The sequence below is a fragment of the Mesocricetus auratus genome, unplaced genomic scaffold (genome assembly GCF_017639785.1).
Source record: "Mesocricetus auratus isolate SY011 unplaced genomic scaffold, BCM_Maur_2.0 Super-Scaffold_100004, whole genome shotgun sequence".
In the NCBI taxonomy this organism is placed as follows: Eukaryota; Metazoa; Chordata; class Mammalia; order Rodentia; family Cricetidae; genus Mesocricetus; species Mesocricetus auratus.
In genome coordinates this window covers 72,977,242-72,999,735 of record NW_024429189.1, presented here as the reverse complement: position 1 = coordinate 72,999,735, position 22,494 = coordinate 72,977,242, and the positions used below count along the sequence as shown (strand labels likewise).

The following is a 22,494-nucleotide window of genomic DNA, read 5'->3' as shown; positions in this document are numbered from 1 at the left end:
TATTACAAAGTTGAAGGTCTTTGGATACAAAAACAAATAGAGTAATATCTGACAGAAGAGATGGGACAAGAGGTGTTCTTGCTGAAGAAAGAGAAAATACGTTTACTTATATGAAACAGTTAGAAAGGGGAAATTGTCCTCTAGGAGAGTGAGAGTATATAGTCAGATTGCCAAGCTACTTCAATAGCCTCTTGGAATTTATAGTTATAAACTTCAATTCAGAGCTGTCCAGTGAGTGGACCTTTCTCTGCCCATTTTCAGATACACTGAGGCAGATGGAGAGTCTATATAAAGTTGGATTAACCAGAATAGTTTTGCTAAGAAACTTTATTATGAAAAAGAGGAAGAAGAAAAACATGAAGATATGGAATGACTATAGAACAAGACAGTTAATTAATTAAGATGCTACCAAGGGTATCACAGTGAGGTAAAGCTGTCCACAGTAAATGATGAAGCTGAAATTATAGAGGGATGATTATTTGATAATGACACTTACTGATGTGTGATGATGAAAGGAAACAGTGTAGGTAGGATGAATAAATGAAGATCAAGAAACTGAAGATCAAAATAATGGAAAGTGTGTGATGACCCAGGGTTGGATACCCCACACAACTTGAGGGCCTGTAGGAGACTTAACCTAATTATTTATCTAAGTAAGTTACTGACGGAAGGCAGTGTAGTTTCAGTCTGAATTATTTTTCATAAAGATCATGTCTTCACTTAACACTCCATGCCAAACCAAGGTTTGCTTAGCCATGGTGTGAAGTATTTTTCAAGTGTGGTCCAGAGGGCTTGCTGGTCATTGATCTACTTCACACTCTTGGATGTATTCCTAGATTCTGTGTTTTCCTCTCTTGCAAAGCTTCCATAGTCAGACTCCAGTTCAATATTAGGTGAAAAGCATGAGAAGAAAAGTCAGTAAATGACAGCCTTCAGGGTAATCCTAATGACATTTTTAACTTGAAAATTACTTGTGAAAAGACTTCACAATGTCTGGAATCACATGTAAATTATATGCTAATAAACCTTTAGCTCACCAAAGTATTTTATACAATTAGTTGAGACATATATTGTGCCTATTGCCTTATAAAGTGTTTCTTACTACTTGTCATAGTTGAATCCTTGAAATATACATGCAAATAGACTTTTAGTAAGATAAATTTTATTTTTCCATTAGCTTTCAAAATAATGTCAAAAGGTGCTTCATCTTTATTTTAATTCATTGTAATTATGGATGATATGTTTTGAGAATGATAATCTTACTTTTTTATAGACTCTATTTTTTTTCTCAATTATTTCTATCAGGTTGTTAAACAAATATTTAAGTGACCAGAGTTTCTTATTTTTTAAATCCTGCAAATTAAAAGATTTTTGAGCCATATATTTTTAAAATTATGGTGGATAAGAAAGTCAAGAGAAAATTTAAAGAAGTTGCCTGTGTCCCACGTTGAGCTGATATGTTGGCACAAACCAAGCCAGAGCTGGTTTCCAGGCCTCAGCATCTTCCTGCTGTGTATGTGGTGGTGCTCAGTTATCAATTAGTATGAAAACCTCCCTTATTTTATGACACTCCCTAGTTAAGTACAACAAGACACATTGGTGAAGATTTCATGGGTACAGCTAAAATATCTCCCCCTGCAACTGCAACCTAGAATGCTTCATTTAATGTGTTGAATGAAACAGACTCAAAGTTCCTGTGAACCACAGCAGTGTTTGTGAACTCCTTAACTCTCTGTGTTCCTTATTCAGAGACTTTACCTTAGTGTAGTTGAAAGAGCAAATTATCACAGCTTGAGAATGTTTTCAGGGTTGTCTTATTTGTTCTAGTTTATTTGTGTTGAGACTTGCTCTCATTATATAACCCTGACCAGCGTGAAGCTCACTATGTAGACAAGGCTGGCCTCAAACTCAACAGAGGTCTGCCTGTCTCATCCTCTCAAGTGCTGGGCTTAAAGACATGTACCACTGTGCCCAGCAAATATACTCATTTCACATGCCTTTTCTCTCACTTTATCATATATAATTTGGACGAGTCATTTATCCTGCAGTGAGCCTTAATTCTCCTGACCACAAAACGAGGACAATGACATCACAAGGTACCCACCAAATGCTATGACACCAAAGTCTTTCAGTATTTACTGTAACCAAACGCTTTATTAACTGATGTTATTAAAATTAGGTAGGCTTCTTAAACAGCATATATGCCAAGAGTCTGCTTTTTGCCTGTAAAATTTTCACTCATCAACTTCTCATTGTGATTCCATATTCTATTTTAGATTTCTTTTAACAGACAAAAATGTTATCTTTAAAGATAAAAATTTATCTTTCTCCTATTGCCCAAGCTTTCCTTTGTGAAACTAAAAATAATTTTAAATACTTGGTATTTTAAGTTTCAAAATTAGTCCCAGAGCTAGAGATATAGTTCAGTGGTTAAGAGCACCTGTTCCTCTGCAGAGGACTAAAATTATCTATAACATCATAAAATCTGTAACTTCATCTATAACTTCATAATCATCTGTAACTTCATCTATAACTTCATTTCTAGAGAATCCAATGCTGCTTTCTGATCTCCTCAGGCACAGCAATGCACATGCAGGCAAACACTTAAAAAATAAAAATAAATCTTAGAAATTTGTTCAAGTAACTATTTGTGTGCCTTATATTTTTATATATTGTAATAGCTTTAAGCACATAGAACTATTAGCTCATTTTAATGTAAAAATTGTTGAAAGTTCTAAGAATAAAGCAGAATAGTATGTGTGGTTCAAAATGGGCCGGGACAGATGGCTCAGAAGTTCTGAGCACTGGCATTTCCAGATGACCCAGGTTCAATTCCTAGCACCCACATAACAGGTTACAACTGTCTGTAACTCCAATTCCAGGGGATCTGACACCCTCACACAGACATACACGCAGGCAAAAACACCAGTGCACATAAAATAAAAGTATATAATGTTTAAAAGTCGGTAGTCTTTAACTATTTGAAATAGTCAAAACGTTGTTAAATGTTGGGAAAAGAGGCTAAGGACAAGGTTATCTTCTGAGCTCTACACACTCACTGTGACACACATGTATCTGAACTTGCTCAAACGTATACACATATACATATGGATTTAAAAAGGTTTGGAAACAACAATAACAAAGCTAGGGTCTTACTTGTAGACCAATTTCTTTCTTGTAAATTCCTATCACTAGACACATGCGCACATGCGCACACACACACACACAGAATAAAATTTTTCAACATTGCAGAATCAATAATAAGTTCAAATTTTCCAGTGGAAATAGAAGATATTTATTTTTATCAGTATAATAGAAGATATTTACTTTTATCAATATCTATATTTTTTATAAATATTGAACAGCAATGTGAGGTAACTAATAGTGCTTAGAATTTTAGTAAGGAACAGTTCCCATTTTAAATGATTCATTCAGAAATTAATATTAGTACTTATTATGCATAAACATATTTCTTAATTTTATTTTGGTAAAATTTTTACTAAGAACTTCAATTAATTAAAAAATTATTTTATTACTTAAAACGTTCTAAGCATCTGTATCTTGTAGACTATTTTATGTTGATGATAAATAATCAAAGTGATTCACATGTATTGGTTTTATGCCTTCACTTTCATTCTCCAAAATGAAACACTGAACAAGATCAAGAGACAATCTAAGGAATGAGGGAGAAATGAGAGAAAGAACATGTAAGAGAGAGCTTAATACCTCAAGTCTTTGTGGAAAAAACAACTCAGTGGCAAAGAAGTTGATTTTAAATACGGGCAAAGGCCCTCAGTAGACATTATTCTAAAGAAGGCATACAAGTAGACAACAGATCTATGGTGGAAAACCTCAAATATTACTAATCATTAGAGTATTATGTATATTTTAAACATGTGTCATTATGTATATTAAAACCCCTGTGAAATGTTGCCTTGCCAACAATTAAAATGGCTGTTATCAACAAGGAAAGGGTAAGTACTGGTGAAAATGTAAAGAAAGAGAAATCTTTGTACACTCTTTGTAGCTATATGAATTAGTATAATCATAGAAAGCAGTATGACAGTTCATCACAAAATGCAGAGTGCAAGTATTATATCTACTAGTGGTACTCATGTACTTACAGCTAAGGAAATAAATTCAGTGTATTGAAGGGATAACTGTATTCTGTGTCCATTACAGCCAAGATACAGAATCAACCTGTATTATCAGTAGACATGGAGACAATATGGTATAATCACTAACATGTAGCAAAATACTTCTTATCCTTGAAAAAGAATCCTGTATTCTACATCATGGATGAAACTGGAGGACTTTAAATGCTCTGTTAATGCATTAGGAGGGAGTAGGTATACATATGCTCACCTCCAACCCATTGTAAGTTTCATCAGATTGGTACCTGCAATGTATTTCATAGTCTTGGATCTTGGAGCAGATCTAGCCCTCCCTGTATAAAGCTAATTTTCCCAGATGAAAATTGCATCCGTTGCATTCACATACTAACACTGTATTCTAAAAGTTGAGCTAACCAAAACAAATGTATGCTGAGGCAGGGCACTCTTACAGATTTGCCCCTATACTGTGTTATTTATAGACATGTTCTCCACATAACAATAGAAAATCATGTCAACATATCCTGTATTGTCCCTGAAAGGGTGCAGTAATTACATGAAACATACCCATGCTTTTCATCCCTTCATCTCCTGGAGTCACATTTGTTTTTTCTCCTGTTCACTCTCTTTCTGCAAGATAGGGACTTCGGAATCAGCAGCAGCTGCTCAGGAGCACGCAAGTGCACAGAGATGTGCTTGTATTTTTGCTGAATCAGCTTCTATTGATGTTGCAGACTAAACAGATGGGCTGCTGCACTTCTTAACTTCACTCAGGGTTTCTTCATTTTTTCTAAGTTTTCCCTGAAACATCTCACAACATTTACAAGGGATATATTTCTTTTTAAGTCCCAAATGCATTTTAAATTTTCATTTTACTGTTTTTAAATTAATAAACAATGCTTGATTTGTATATGAAATAATTTAGATGTCCTCTTAAGTCCATGCATTTATCTTTGCATCTTTTAACAAAGGAAGTGGGTAAACAATAAATTTAGTAGATTATGCTGTTTGTCTTCATGTGTCCTAAATATTCAAATTATTAAGTTATTTTAGCAGTTTGTTCTAAGAAAATTAAAACTTTGATGGAAGATGAGCTCAGGTGATCAGGACATTGATTTGGGAGTGTGTAGCTTGGCAGTTCATTAACTATGTGTTAATTATGTATGATTACTCCTGAAAAGCTATGGTGGCTTCATCTTTTAGGTTGCTTCATTAAATCATTAATTTTCTTGGAGGTAACTAAGCCTGACATAATTAAGTCATCTCAGTCTCCACAGATTTTATCCTCCCATGATGTCAAAAACTAAGGAATTAAATATAAGATGATGTAACTTACTTCCTTTTTCATATTGGCTTCATACTTTAAATTGGCATTAATTTGATGAATTTTCTTTTATATTTAAACACTCCGATAAATTCATATTTTAATTGTTTACTTGCTGTTATAGAAAAGATATTTTACTTCCTGTGTAGTATTTATGTATTTGAACCACTTCTTACCAACAGTTCTTTGTCAGGAGACTATATGAAACTGCTTCAGTTCATCCAGAACATCATTTATACTGAAGGATTTGATGGATCTAATCCCCAGGTATGAGAACTCCAAAGCCTTCTTTAGTCATGTATATATAGAATGTTGTTTTCAAATCTCTGGGACATGCTTGGAGAGCCTGAGAAAAATCAATAATGTGCACCCTGTTTTCATAAGTGTTGATGTGAATAAGAGTTCTAACTTGGTTCTCAGGATGCACACAAAACAATCACGTGCTTTCTCAATGCTGATTGTCTTTAAGTACCTATTTATAGCTTCTAAGATTAATAAGTAGTTATGCTTTTAAATTACTTCTAGGACTACAAGGTTCCTATTTTTCTATTAAAAATATTCATATTGATGTTATTAAAACCTTAATTCCAATTACCTTATGTGTAAGCATTATCACAAGATTTTATGCCTTGTTAAATTACATTTTGAATTGCTTCATTGAATATATTTTTGCTATATTTTATAGCATAACTGTTCTCTGTACCTCTAATTTTATACTTTCTCCAAATTCCAAGGACTGACGATGTTCCACTGAGTGTAATTTAAACAAATGAAGAAATCATATTGTTAAACTCATGCCTTCCATAGATTTTTCTCAGTGATTTGAACTGTATTGGACACCAAAAATATTTGTATTATTGTATTACTAAAAGATGTGTATGTTATTTTAACAAATGTATCTCAACAACATTTATTTTAATGAATACAAAGAAGCTAGAAACTAATTTTTGGCATTTTTATCTACATTTACTATTAATTCATAGATTTAAATTTTTTTATCAATTTACTTGCTTTTTGTAACAATTTCTCCATAGCAAAATAAATAATTTTTATTGATTTTGATTGCCAGTTTAATAGAATGCTTAAAATGTTTATGTGTATCTGGAAAGCATTTATTTATAATAGCTTTTAGTGTCTCCCATAGTCTTTGTAGTGCCCATAGTCTTTGTAGTGACCACTGGTATTTAATGAAGTTTTTTCTTCATTCCTTATTACTGCAAATTTTTTGTTCCTAGCTGAGATTTATGGGGGCCATGTCTTCTTTTGGTGCCAGTTTGCATCTGGAGAGGCAAATTGGTCCCTGACAGACACCTTTCTCCACTTGCAGTGGTAGCTATGGAAACAGGCATGTCATAACAGTTTCTATGGTGCAGTGTGCAGAGCTGCTGCTCTTGCAGAATGATGACACCTTTTCTGAAAGCAAGAAATTTATAAGGCTCAAAAAAGTAACGGGAATCACTTTACTCTTTGCCAAGGAATATATACATAAGCTCCTTAAAAACAAACCTCCTAAGAATCCTTGTGTTGAAACAAAATGAAGATTGTTTCCTTGTTTATTTGGGTGTGGAAAATGCACATCACTTTCAAGAACAGTTGATTTATTCTTGAAAATTGATAGAAAATAGGATAGAGCACATTTGGTTCCCTGATAGTGAGAGTCACTGTTGTACATAACAGCTGACTCCATAAAGACAGACAGAATTGAGGTAAACATTTCTATAGTGAATACCAGAAATGCTTAAAATGTTCAAATTAAACTTGAGCATACCAATAAGTCATTATAAAAGTAAACTTCCTATTTAGTAACTAAAGTATAGTTACTAAGTTACTAACTGATGAAATATATAGCTTGCTACATTCCCTGGTATATACTGTCTCAGAAAGTGCAGATAATTTCAGGAAAGCAAGAAGTCTGAGAGGCCCTCCTTTTCGGCAGTAGTGTTCGTGGGTCAAAATAATATTCTGATAGTTAACTGAGTCCTAATTTTTAAAGGGAAATTTTATCTTTAGTGCACTTTCAAATAAATTGAACTAGTTAACTAAAACATTTAAAATAACTCTATAAAGAACAGACTTACCTATTTTTTATAACCTGTAATTAACCTTGGTACTAAGTTAAATTATGTAGCTCATCTATAAATATACTTGGATGGAAACACTTAAAAATTGCTTCATAATATCATTTGAACATTGATTTTTTTGTAACTTGGCATACTAAATTAAACATTAGATGTTATGGGAATAAATGTACTTACTGTGTAACTATCAGCTACCTTTTGTACTTTAAAAACTAACATCTGAGGTAAATCAAGAGATTCCGTTTTTGGTCCAGCAATTACCATTATATTTATGAAAATGTATTCTTTATGTTGAAATATTATGTTCATTTTTATTTAATGTGCTGTGTACCAAGCACTTAAAGATCTTATCATTCATTCATTATTTGATAGTGTTTTCATTCCTTCTATGTATATATGCTAGTACATGCCAGATAAACTAAGCATTTATAATTTCTTATTCCATGTCTGAAAGCATTTTAAACATTTAGCAAGTCCTTTCTGTTACAATAATAGGCAATAGTGACCATGTGTTAAAAGACCAGTGGTCTCTAGGTTCTAAATGCTGCCCTCTGTCCTCTTCACATTTCACTCTCATCTCTGTTTTATCTGTCTTTTAATTGGTTGTTTATTTTGGTAAGGTTCTATTTTCTTGTCTTGATAGGGCAGAGCTAGAACTTGAACCTAAGGCATTGCACATACTAGGCCAGTACTGTGCCACGAAGTCATGTCTCCAGCTTTTATTCCCTATTTCTATTTCCCCATTGTTCTGTCTATTGAGAAACTAACTTAGGCCTGTTACCATGGATAACAAGCTTAGCAGTAACAAAACAGGCCTTATATTTTTACCAATTTACTTAAATTTAAGTTCTTAGTAATAAGGAAAAGAAGTGTCATCTCACTTTTTTCCACAGATACTGTACGTAAATTTTCCGGGAACATATTTGTACTTCTTTTTTTAAATAATTGTAGTAAGGTTTATCTTATTTTACTGTGTGTGTCTGTGTGTGAGAGAGAGACTGTTGCCCTCAAAAGCCAGAAGAGGGCATCAGATGTCCTGGAGCTGGAGTTGCAGCTGGTGGGGAGCTGCACATGCAGGTTCTGGAAGGAGAAGGTGGGACCTCTGCAAGAGCAGCACATGTTCTAACCCACTGAGGCCTCTCTTTACTGCTCCATATTTGTGCTTTTCATATCTGCCCCATGCAGTTTTCACTTCATTTTTCTGGGTGATACACAAATACAATTAAACACTTTTTGTGGACCAAGATCGTAACATATTAAAAGCTGGAAACATTCATTTATACTAAATATATACATTTTTTCTCATCCTTGGTCTCTATACAACTCAATATAACTATTCTTTTTATAATTTATATTAAATTGTGTGTTATAATTCATTAACCCAGGAATGACTTAAAGTAGATGGGTAGATATATATGTTATATGCAATTTCTTCATTGTTGTATATAAAGGACTTGAACATACATAGGGTTTTGAAATCCAAAAAATCTCTAGAATGAGAGCCCCCAGGTACCAAGAAATTGGTGTAGGATTCTTTATCCTGCACCTACTTCATAGTCCAAACTCCTCAAACGTTTAGATTCTTTTGCACTATCACCCTTTGTCAATAAATTACGTTTACAAAGGGAATAAAAGGATTCAAATTTTGTCTTCTCTGTTGGGAAAATAGATTTGCTATATTGAGTAATAATCATTGTTGTTTAATAATTTGTAGTGCTGTTTTATAACAATAGTGAGTGATACATTTTAGGGCCCTGTTTCCTCAGAAAGCTCACTTAGACTGGCACATATCTGAAATCATGGCTTTAAGAAATAATACCTTGTTTATTCCAAAATAGATGTAATAATGATCATCTAACTACTTGGATATTCCATTTTTTGTGCACATCTCTTTCTTGTGTACCAAAATATTGCTAGATTGCTAAGGAGAGCATTTATGAAACATTTGTTCAGTTAGAATAACCCAAACAGAAGAACTTGTAAACATGTGTTGTCAAATACTTATTGACAAATGTCCTTGCCCTTTTAAAGTGTTTTCTTCCAAAAAAAAAAAAATGGGCACTATTATCTTAAATATAATGTCAGTAGTCTTTAAAAGTCATCTGCTGTATGTTAACCTGAATTTAAATTAAGTCAGTAAAAACAACTTTATGGAAAAGAAGTAAATATAAAATATAAAGCCAAAAAGTTTTAAAGTTGTAAACACCTTCCAAACAACAACTCACACAGCAGGTGATAGAAAGAGAAATATGGAATCCATGGTTTATTGGAGGAGGTGTAGAATTTTAAAATGCTAGGAATGTACTTGTAAGGTAGAGAAAAATTAACCTTTTTCTCTACCATCACCTCTGACATCTAATATTATTTTGAGGTTTTGCTATTATTATTGTTTGTTAGTTTTGTTTGCTTTCAGAGACAAAGTCTCACTCTATACACCTGTCTGACTTGGCCATTGTTTTATAGACTGCACTGGTCTTGAACTTACGGTGACCCTGTGCCTCTACCTCCCAGATAGTAGAAATACAGGCAAGCACCACAACACATATATTGTTAACCATCTCGACCAGAATTCTTAGCATGTCACCTCAAATTTAGACAAAATTCAAATTTGATTATTAGCATGACCTTCAAATTTTCAAAAAAAAATTAAAATAAATACTCTCCATTTGCTGATAGACAGTGATTTGCTGTGATGCTGAGCTGGTGTTGAACACCTGCACTCAGTCAATTGGACTGCCCCAGTATCCTGAGTAGCTGGGATACACTGACTTTGTCCTGCTTTCTTTTATACTTTTGTAATCTAAAGTTTGTTCTATACTGTCTTCTTAGTAAGATCGCATCAGTTTATAGAACATCTTTTGTCTTCCTGATAATGTGAGTTTAGATAAGAGCTAGTCGATATGTATTTACCTCCTCTTACTGTCTTTTAGAAAAAACAGAAAAACATTTTAAGAATAGGAATTCAGAACTTTGGTTCACCATTGTGGGGAGATGACATTTGCTGCACCGAAAACTCTGACAACAGTCACAGGCTTACCAAGTTCCTCTATGTTCTCCGTGGCCTTCTAAGAACCTCACTGTCAGCCTGTATCATCACAATGCCAACACATCTGATCCAGGTAAGACTGTGTTGTCTACCTTATCCAGTGAAGAAATGGAAAACAATGTGGCTTCAATTTTCATTTCCTTCACCGCTAATGATACTGGCCATCGTTTATGTGCTCATTTGGCTATTTGAATATCTTCTTGGTTTTTGTCCAATTTTGTGGGTTAATCTTATTATCAGTTTGCAAAGTTCTTTATATTTATTTAACAATGTGCTTTATAATAGTTTTCTTCCAATCTATGACATCCCTTTCCTTTTTTCTTTTTTCTTTTTTTTTGTTTTTGTTTTGTTTTTGTTTTTTTTTTTTGTTTTTTTTTGTTTTTTGTTTTTTTTTGGTTTTGCGAGACAGGGTTTCTCTGTATTGTTTTGGAGGCTGTCGGTCCAGCCTGGCCTCGAACTCACAGAGATCCACCTGCCTCTGCCTCCCGAGTGCTGGAATTAAAGGCGTGCGCCACCACCGCCCGGCCAACATCCCTTTTCTTAATAGTCTTTTGAAATTACAAGGTTTAAATCTTGATGAGTTTCATCAATTTTAATTTGTCATCTCCCTTAGCCTTCAGTCTTATTGATCTTGGCCTCTCTTTAAGAGCTTTTCCTATCTTCTTCTAAATATTTTGTACATTTCTTTTCTTGTATTCATGAGTTATTATATTTTAATTTTCGCATAATTTTAATTTGTTTTTTAAACATCTTCTAGTTTCTACCATTCTAATTATTTATTAAGTAAATGAGTGATGAAACTTCACTGGTCCTCTTCTTACTGTGGACCCAGAGGCAGTCCTCTGCTCTACTGGAATTATAGATGTGAACCATCATGAGCAGCTTTTTTTTTTTTTTGTCAAAGGATTTTTATAATCTCAAACTTAATTTCATGTGGTCTTAAATATCTTATACATTATAGTCTTGTATGAAGGCAAGGCCAGACTTCATGTGGCCTTATAATAATGTAATATCAATATGAGCAAAAGCTTATTTGTACAACCCCTGGTTTTTCCTAGATAGATTAGTAAATGTGAGTCAAATGAGTATTGATTCTCACCTGGAAAATTCTTTCTAATACCAAATTATTGAAACTACATATATGTTTTTGTTCTAATGTTTCTAGACCATTCCAGCAAATGATAAATGCACTAAAATATAATCTAGTTACATTAATTATCTACAGTAATGCAACATATCTCAATGCAGTGACTGAAAATTGAGACATAAATAACAAGAGAATTTTTACTCACTAGACAGTAGAATTTATTTTTAATAAACATGATAGGTTAGCTCAGGTTTCCTTTACAGGCTTTTAAGAGATAATTATTAAACATGAGTTATGTTTTTATTATGTTAATAACAAAATATTATGTATCTTTATATTATTACTATGATGAACTTGAATCTGTATAACTATTATAGGGAAACCCCTTTCTCTAATAGCATTAGACATGCTGTGCATGCTTGTAATGTTTTCATTGTTCATCATGTTATTGTAAACTAAATACTTCAGTAGCAGCTTGGTTATATGTGGTGAGCTTGTTGATTTTGGTGATAGATCTGAAGCTACAAGTGAAAGTCCAGTTCTTCATGCTTGCCCTGCAGCTATGTTGTGTTACAGCTACCGATGAAGCGCTGGCAGCTCACAGCCTTTCTGTGCATGGATCTTTACCACAACCCCTTCAGATGCTTTCTTCCAATCTCTGCTCCCAAGTTGGACCAGTTGATAAATGGCAAGGCCCATTTTTTTTCCTCAGATTCTAGCCCCTTCCATCTTTATAGTTACATCACAGTTTCTTAGCCATCACAAAATTCTACAACTTAGCTCTTGGCTAATACTGCTATCATTTAGTATTTTAAAAGACAAAATTATTGCCGGGCGGTGGTGGCACACACCTTTAATCCCAGCATTCGGGAGGCAGAGGCAGGTGGATCTCTGTGAGTTTGAGGCCAGCCTGGTCTACAAGAGTGAGTTCCAGGACAGCCTCCAAAACAATACAGAGAAACCCTGTCTCTAAAAAACAAACAAAAAAGACAAAATTATCATTGCAAAGTCCTCAATAAATTAGAGTATATGAAAGATTAGAAAAAAATCCATTCTTCACAAAGGACAAATATATGGATGTATGTTTCCTTTTGCAAAATTGTAAGTAAAGAAAAACAGTTGTGATATAACGATTTTATATTTATGTTTAAACAACTGAAAATTTTTTGAGGAAAAGCAAAAAGCTATTACTTTAAAATGTTCCATCTATTGTGATGTCTCTGACAGACTCCTTTAGCTTGTGTTTCAAGGAACAACAGAAATACTCTAGATGTTTTCATGTCAGCCCATCTATACCACAAGTCAGATGGCTGAATGACAAGGACATGTACCCAGAATTTAGAGACTTCTAAGCCTTTGTACAACATCATTGTTTAAACTTATGCTTTTTAACATATTAAAATAGAAATAACAAGACTTAAGGTCAGATAGGTGGTGTGTTTATCGTTAAGCTCCTCAGGATGGAAAATGCTCACAGTAAAAACATCCACCACCTTCTAATAGTTCTCATTTTCCCCATACTCCTACAGAGCTATCATACCTGGCAGATTTCTGGTCCTGCTTATCAAGTGAGCTATAAACAACAAACTGCCTTAAAAACTATATATTTGTTTTTGTATCAATACATTTAGCAAATGTAACATACCAATTTGTTCAAGTCAGGTATGATATAAGTAGGGAATAAAACTTTGATAACTTACAAAGACTGGAAGGGAAATTACAAAGAATAAGAACTGGTAGCAGTTTGCTCAGCAGCTTAATCAGAAGTGCTAGAGAGGAGGCTTAGTAAGTAAACAGGAAGACCTAAGTCCAGTCCTAGAACCCAAGTCAAAAGCCAAGTACAATGATGCCCACTGTAACTCTAGCACCAGGGAGGAGGATACAAGTGAATCCTCCCAACTTCTGCAAGTTCCTAATGCTGTTATCTTTTCTCAAGGTACGCATCAGAAGTTAGAACTGAGAGTGCCTCTCTAGTTACTGCTCACTTAGCCACCATACTGTGCTGCTTATTCCATAAAGATGCTGGTGCAGAATCAAATTAAGGAAGATGGGAGCAAAGCAGTATTCAATGATGAAAAGATAATGTGCTTTTGCAGGTGTAAGTGATCAATAAATTACTTGGTCTTAGTTAATTTTCTCAGTCTTAGCTTCTTCATCTGAAAAAACAAGGCCAAAAATACACAAGTCAGAGGATGAGAAATACCACATACTGACACATACTAGGCATTCAGTATATGTTAGCAGTCATCATCAACACTGTGTATTACTTAAGATACCTTCAGAATTAATAATCTGAACAAAAAGATTTGTCAAAAATTAAAATGTTCAGTTTGTCGATGCAATAGAAGTACTGAGAGAGCAGCTCAGAGGGAGGCACCTGCTTGGCATGCTAGAAACTCTGGCTGCACACTACTAACAGCAGAAAGAGAATGGAGATCTTCAGTTCCCTGACACTTTTCAAAATGAAAAACGCTTGGCTGTATACTCTCATGGATTAGTTTCAAGGCAGACCAGGTAGCATAATATACACAAGACTCACATCACTTTCTCACCGGGATCAGTACTATTTTTCGAGTCTCTAAGACAGTTAAAATGGTGATTGTGTGACTAAGGTCAGTTTAGCTCATTCAGTCACTCATTCATCCATTCATCCATTCATTCATTCATTCATACATTCAAATACAGCAAGCATGATAGGTATCTATGGAGATAAAGTATTGAACATGACAAAGTCACTGTCTTCGGGGATGCAAAAGATAGGATAAAACAAAAAATGAATATGAGTGCTTTGTCCTTGTTTTTTTTTTTTGGTTTTTTTTTTTTGTTATTGTTCTGGGTGTTTTGAAGTTTTTGGTGTTTTTTTTTTTTCATCTGTGTGTAGGGTGGGTGTATGTCTGTATGTGTATGTGTTGGATATTTGAGCTTTGGTGGTGATAATTGTTTCTGTCAAGAAAAAGAAATGTCAATTTATATCCTTGGAAATTTTGTCATATAATTAAGAATCTTTAAAGTAGCACTAGACTACAAGTATATAAAATATTTTCATCTCTTGGAGTGGTAAAACAGCCAATCAGTGTTCTTATCTTAGTTATTAGCATTCTGTCAGACTTGTACAGTAATGATTAGTTACCCTTTATTGTACTTTTGGCATGCTTCCCATGTTTAATTTCATTGTAGGGAAGGAACACATAGTTAAGGAAATTGCAAAAGAGGGGGAGAAGTTAAAATAGAGAAAATAATAGATTCAAAACTGATTTTAACTTATTGTTGTAATGATACTTCTAAGTAGAATGAACAAGGGTGATTTTAAAGTTCTTATTTGAAGTATTTTATGTTCAGTCTCACAACTTTAAACTTGAAATTTTTCTATTTCCTTTGAATTAAAGGTTATTTCTATAACAGCACAATAGAAGCTGATGAGTGTACTTTGAAGTAATGTGTAAAAATAAGTTTTAAATATCTTTTAAAGAACTAAAAATATTTAGCAGTACATTTTGAATGTCTTCAGGCATACATGTAGTTTTAAAAATAGCTTTCCTTATGAAGTAGTATTATTGCTCATAACTCTCTTGCTAGACTATAGTTTAGTATCTACCCAAAGGCATTGTCCTAAAAGGTTTGTGAAGATGGCTCCATTGACTAAGACTCTTGTTACATCCTGAAATGTGGGGTGCAGTGTGACTAGGGGCGGAGCCACTGTAGTGCCCTGTATCCCAGTCTTACTCTGTTCCCACATCCCTGCTGAGTAGTTGTTCCACTCGCCAAGAAGCCTGTTAAAGAGCCCCTGAGAGCATGTGTACAGCCCTCCATGTTAATAGTTAATTGGTGAGGATGGCAAGATGAGAGGACAGCCGAGCATGTGGTCTCGCAGACTTGGGCAGTAGACAGGCTTTAGTGACAATAACAGCAGATGCTCACATTCTCACAGCTTAGCGTTCCACTCTTGTTTAGGCAAAGTTATCATAGACTGGGGGGGGAGGTTATATCTAACAAAAGTAACTAACTCTTTAAACTCTTCTACATGTTAAATTATAAGAATGTTTTAACTTTCAAATTTCACATATAAATTTCTATATGAATGATTATTATCCTCCAAGTATGTTACAGGCACTACTCCTGCACCCCCCCATTTGTTTTTGGGAACAACCCTTTGATGCCTTTTAGCAAGATTTACTTTTGGCAAAGTAACTAAAGTACTTTAAAATTGGACATTTTAATTTCCATATCTACTCAGATATGACACTTTCATTTCTTTCTGATATGTAAATGGGAATTATCTTTACTATTGGTGAGATTTGTTATCTATCTCAAAATAAGTAAACATTTTATGCCTTTTATTTTATTTTCAATTCTAGAGACAGCTGTAGGCTTGTGAAAAATGAGAACCAGTTATTTCTTTCAGGAAATAAACACGTAATTTTGTACCTAAATACAGTTTTGTTAGCAAAAACAAAAAGAAAATATATTTTCTGTAGCTTGTACACTTCTCACACAGCCCATGACAGGTTTTTCTTTGATTTGTATTTTTTAATTAGATTAAAAACACTTAAACCTAAAACTGTCAGGAAGTAAACACTAACACACTAGGTATTGAAATAGAAAGGTATTTTCCTGTGCCTTTCCTGTAGCTTTCCTGTCAAAGAATATTTACTTTTCATTACTGCAAGTTTTTATCAGTGTTGTCAAAATCTACACTCTTTAAGGAACTTTCCAACATAAGCAACCTAAAATGTTCCTTTAGCTCTGACAATGCAAGGACGAAAATCCTTTGATTGCATAGAAAAGTTCAGTGCCTGAACTGGTTAAGCTTTCTTTTTTTTTTTTCAGAACAGATTGCAAATTTGAAACTAGACTGCAGCATGTTTTTGTTTATTGTCATTGAAACTTGATTACTTGATATCTGTATCCAGTATTTTTATCACATAGTTACTGTCTTCCAGTGATACAATCCTTACAATTTTTACCCCAACTTCTCATTGAACAAAATTCAACTATGGCTAATGGGTTCATACCAAATAAAATGCATTTCCTGGTTTTTAAAAAGCAGGAGGTAGGGAGAAAGAATCGTATCTCTTAAAAAACTGAGAGATTGAACTTGTTGTCTTAATTAACATTTTCAGAATAGTCGATAATATTAATATACTAGAGCTTTGAAGCCACTGAAGTGAATAGTGCAGAATATTTGTCTGTGAAGAAACTTTCCATCTGTAACACTAGGTTCAATGCTGGAATTTTACCAACTAAACCAAGTCATTCCATGGCTGCCTTTACAAATCACTAATACAAATTTTGTAAAGGGACTTCTATATTCTTTTAAATTTATATTTTATCTTTAACTAAGAAATAATTCTTATTCTTAAATAAGAAGTAAGACGGTAAAGGTGTCTGCTACTGACCCTGACAATTTGAGTTTGGTTGCCAGAATCCATCTAGTGGAAAATGAGAACCAACTCCTGCCAAGTTATCCTATGACCTCCACGAGTATAGCATGGCACACATGTGCCCATATACATATAGATAGAGGATGGATGGATGGATGTGCATGCATATGTACATATAAATAAATGAATGAATGAATGAATGAATGAGGTCTAATTTAAAGAGTTAGCTATAACTTCCTAGTGAATAATCAAACTTTTGTTATAACTGTAAAATTCTGAAAAATATTTTATCTGTAATTGTTGTGATAAGCATTAATATAGGAACAAATTGGTCTATTTTAAACTATTTTATCTTATATCTTAAATTATTTTAAATGATTTTAAAGGGATATTGTGAGTATTGGAGTGATGGGCAGCTGGTTAAGAGCATGTACTTCTCTTAGTGAGAACCTGAGTTTTGTTCTCACCATCCATGTCATGCAGCTTGCAACTACATATAACTCCTGTTCCCTGGGGCTCTTATAACCTCTGGTGTTCACAGACACCTGCACACACATGCACATACCCACACAGAGAGACACTCGGTTTTAAATAGTCTTTAAAACTGTACTTTAATAAGGCGAATATTTAAGGATAAAAATTAAGGATGTAACATCTTGATCATAGCTACCCATTACAAATGGATAAATAAGTTGGATATTCTAAGTGTTATTTTCTTCATGATTCTTCTCTTAATCAGGGTATTGTCATCTAATAATCAACCTGTAATTGTTTCAGATCTTAATTGACCCAAAAGTGATTGTAGAAAAATGACACATTTACAAGATGTAAAAGAGCTTTTTTCCCAAACTGAACTGAATGATATTCAACTCATTTAAATTTTATACTGTGTCAAGTTCTACTATATAGTTGATTTTTGCTTAAAACAGTAAATAATAGAACCATTTCAACCTTCTTAGTATAAATTGGGATTCTTATGATTCCCAATTGTTTCTGCTCAGTGTGCATATCAACAGCTCCTTGTTATATTCTAAAACTGCCACAGCTTGTATGCATCTTACACACACTGTACTTTTAATCGGTTTTCTTAGTCAAAATGACTGAAACTTTTACATTTCATGTTATTTGTAAGTTTCTGTCTACTTCGAGTATATACAACAGTAAAAGGAGCATTTTGTCTTAATGTTGTTATATGCTTTAAGAGCAGGATGTAGTAACTGCCAATCAGATTTGTGTTCATATTAAAAAGGAAAAAATACCATTTAGAACCTTTTATTGTGTTTCATGTAACCAAAGTATTCTCAGTACAATGTAAAGAAAATAATCAGGGGGGGCCGGGCGGGGTGTGTGTGTGTGTGTGTGTGTGTGTGTGTGTGTGTGTCACTTTCTCTAAAACAATTAGGATATTTTGTATTGTGATTGATATGTAGTCCTGTAATGTTAGCGGTTATTAGGTAAAGGGCTGTTTAGACCCAAGCTCAAATTCATCGTGGGTATGAAGAGTAGAGTGTCTCATAGTATAGAGAGTGTGTCATTGTTGAGGCATGTGGGACCTTTGGCTGCTGGACCGCATCTTCTTTGTGATGACCAGTGTCTGGGCACAGACACAGCTGTTCTGGGAGCAGAATCAGGGAGAGACCTGTGTGTTCAATATATGTGAACTGGATACAAGAAAAATAGGAGAGGATTTTTTACATTATCTTACATAGTTTTTGTATTCAAAACAGAAATAGAAGTCTCATTGTGCATTTATTTGTTTCATAAATGAAGTTATTAAATCTTTTATCCTTTGTGGTATAAGCTATCTGAAGAATTCCTGCGAGAAAACTAGGATTTTTTGAATTATTTCTCTTTTCTTACTCAGATGCTTACCTTTCTTAAAGCACGCTTAGTGTCTTTGAAAAGAGATATTTATTTATTAATGCTAAGACAAATGTGCTTGCTATTAGTTATATTTTCCAGCTGTTTAAGTACCAGGTCAAATAGTATGCCCTGATGTTATGTTTTAGCCTTCTGCTATTAATTACATTATTATTATATAAAGAGTTCTAACTTTTTTTAAATAATGTTTTCATATCCTATGTAGTTAATCTTTAATGTTAAAGAATACAAAAGGAGAGATTAAATTAGCCTTGTAACCTCTTTCTCTTCCAGGCTGATGATGGAAAATAAAAGCTCTTAGCCACAAAATGTAACACATAGAATTAATATTTAATTAGACTAGCAAATTGTACACTGTGGCTGAAAGCTTCCAAAGAGTTGTTAGTGCCACAGTTGACCTACAGGTTTAATAATAACTCACTTCTAGATGCAAGTGCCAGTTCAGCAGAGTAGAGCCACTAAGAAAGTCCTGAGAGATTAAAATCAGCAAACCAAATGGCAGGCAAGGATTCCTGGGATGGAGCCTTCTGGAAAGCTGGGAGCTGGAATAGCTTTTAAGCCAGGATTCAGATGAGAACAGTGGGTGAAAAAGCTGATCCCTCCTGTTCTGGGAGCTTCTGGTTGTAGGCCAAAATCTTAGAACAGATTTTTACTAAATGTTTTTGTTGCAGCTATTAACTTACATTGAAAACCAAATATCGAATAATTTTTCTGTAAAATTTAACTAGTTTTTGTGTAATCATTAGTTCTTACTATTAGTACATAATATCTGTAAGTTCAGATCATTAGATTGTCAGATAAGTTTGGCGCTGAACATCTATGCTGTTTTGCTGTGACATGCTGTTTCCTTGTTCCCTGTATAGTTGATTTATATGGTTCATTTCTATATTATTTCATTACAGAGTTTTACACAGAGCCAGAGAAAGAAATTGGGAAATCTATAGCCCAAGACTTTTTCTTTAAATTATATATGGGTATATATAGATATATCTATATCAAGAAATGCAATTTAAAGGCATCCTTAATTTTAGAAAGCTTGTATTATAAGGCAGCTCTACATTTGCTTATGGTTATTATGTAATTAAATCACGAGATAAATAATTAGACCTCCCGGTGAAACATCAGATCCCTATATATTAGAAAAATTCATATGGTGAAAATAGGGTATTTGAAAATGTGTAGCTATAGAACAGAGACAAGAAGGGAACACCTTAAATAATTTATTGGTTATATCTTAAATAATGAAAGAAAGCTAGTCATTAGTTAAAAATCCAAGCAGGTGAGGACCTTGCCAGCAGAGGGAGTAGTCCTGTCTTGTGTCAGGTTCCCATTACTTTCCCACCTGCCTCAGCCTTTTTCCCAGCCAGTCTCCCATCTGGACCTGGCTCTGGCTGCCTGTTCCTTATGACAGGCTATCATTTTATGCTCAATGTGGTATGATTCTAAGCTGATTTTAAACTTTAGTATCTTTAACCTGCCACAGCATCACAGACATTAACTAGATACTCTGTATTGGGAACATCTGTGATTTCATTCTAAAGGATTTAAGTATAAAGAAGTAGGATTTATCACTTGAAACATTTTTTTTTACATGAAGAACCAAGGTATCTGATTAATTTCCATGTTGTAAAATTATATGGTGAAAAGTCTTGGGGAGAGCTTGAAACTGATTTTGAATACTATACACCATTATTTATACTAGCCTATCTTTGATTGTATTTTCTGCATCCCATTTCTAAGAATATTCAGAACGTGTTGTATTAATGTTTTATATTAATATAGAATGTTGACTGAAAAACAAGCAAAACTAGTATAAATATCTAATCTGTGTAAACAAGTGGTATTTCTAAAATCATGCTCTAAAACAAATGAGGAGCAAGCCTTTTCAAAACAAAATTAGAATATCAAGTGGTTGTTCAGATAGAGCAACAAAAACATGTGGCTTCATTGCTTTCTCCTAGTAAGACGTAAAGAGTCCAACAGTTTCTTTCTCCTTTAAACTGAAATTTATTTGCCTTCAGCTCCTTTGTGCAGTGTTTCAAGCTTTAGGAGGAAAAATATTTGTTTTATTATCTCCTTGTATGAATGTTATGTGATGATATCAAGAGATAGGTTCCATTTATATTACCTTTCTTACATATTTCTCTATATTCTAAAATAAATGTGAGCTTCACTAAAAGCACTAAGTCTTCAATGATTTAATTTATAGACATTATTAGTCTGTTAGTATAATTTTGTCAGATAAAATTACATTTATTAAGATAAAAATAATGAATAGAATTATCAAAAGTCATATTACTTCATAGTCTTCATTTTAATATAATTGAGCACATAAGAAATATTAAAAGCATTCTTCCAAATATCCCTAGATTTGTTCCTTGTTTAGCTTTAGTGTTGAATTTCATAACAAAGAAATGTGTGCATTTTTTCAAAAAAGGTTTGGCATCCTAAGCTTGGTTGTGGGAGTTCTACACGCATATGCACACCTCCTGGTCAAATAGGAAGGAACTAAATATTTCCTTCTCTAACTGCGTTGTCTAGACATAATGCTCATGCCGTCTTCAAATGAGAGCTCTTCTCTCATATTCTTTGCTATCTTTCTTAGACAGTATAAATGGAGCAACCCAAGAGTATATTCTTGAGGCAGCATATGTATGATTTCAATCGGTTTATTCCTCTGAAGTATCTTGGACATTAAAATACTGATTGCTTTTTAATTCTCAAGTTAAAATATTTGCTAGAAATGTATTCCATGGTAGTACAAGTTGCATCCTTGTATTGTTGTGGTAATTAGTGTCATCAAAGTAATCTTCAGAGTTTAAAATGTCCTTGTTACTTCTCAGTGCTAACTGATAGCTAAGATTTGTATTAGAACAATTGTGGAAGCTTTATATGACAGTAGTGGAATTTTTATCTTAAAATTCCGACTTTAGCTTTATGAGCTTTGAGCTGAAAGGAAGTGTTAAATTAATCTTTGAGAATTTAAAATCCCTTTAGTGGGTTTGACATATCCTAAATAAAAATGTGCTACCATTCTTTAAAAGTAAATGAGAAACCGTCAAAGCAAAAACTCACCAGGTTCTTAAGAATCTAAATTACAATAAAATAGCAGACAACTGGAGTCTAGTTTTCCTTGATTATTTTCAGCAGCATCTGATGTGAGTTAAATTTAAATAATTAAGATATTACACTGAAACAGAAAGTATTAAGGACCTTTCCACAATTTAGGGCAATGCCATCTGAGATTGCCCACAAACTCTTAAAACTCCTAGACACCCAGCTATCTTCTCTTCTGGCTTCCCTCCTAGTCATGTCTTGGCTACTATCCAGAGCTGACAACTTTCACCCAGGAGCAAAGGGAGATTTGTCTAGAAGAAGAAGGATTTTTGAGTCATCCTAGATTTTCCTATCCAGATGGGCAAGGAGGAGGGGTGGCAATATCGTTGTACATACGTGGGTGATGTCATTATGGCACATGTGCACTATAACCATTAATTTAGTCATAATGGTTAAGTTCTAATATCCTGTTCAAGTATTCCTCAATTGAAACTTTAATTTAGCAATTTCAAAATTAAAGTAGAAATG

At 33.7% G+C, this 22,494-nt stretch overlaps 1 protein-coding gene across 2 annotated transcripts in view; it reads left to right on the top strand.

Annotated features, from left to right (window-relative positions):
- Elp4 (elongator acetyltransferase complex subunit 4) overlaps nt 1-22,494 on the top strand; it is a 197,940-nt gene that overhangs the window by 43,083 nt on the left and 132,363 nt on the right. For both annotated transcript variants that reach the window (XM_040745959.1, XM_040745958.1), the window contains exons 6-7: nt 5,619-5,703; nt 10,445-10,633. In XM_040745959.1, the coding sequence (XP_040601893.1) occupies nt 5,619-5,703; nt 10,445-10,633 (274 nt within the window). The remainder of the gene's footprint in view (nt 1-5,618; nt 5,704-10,444; nt 10,634-22,494) is intronic.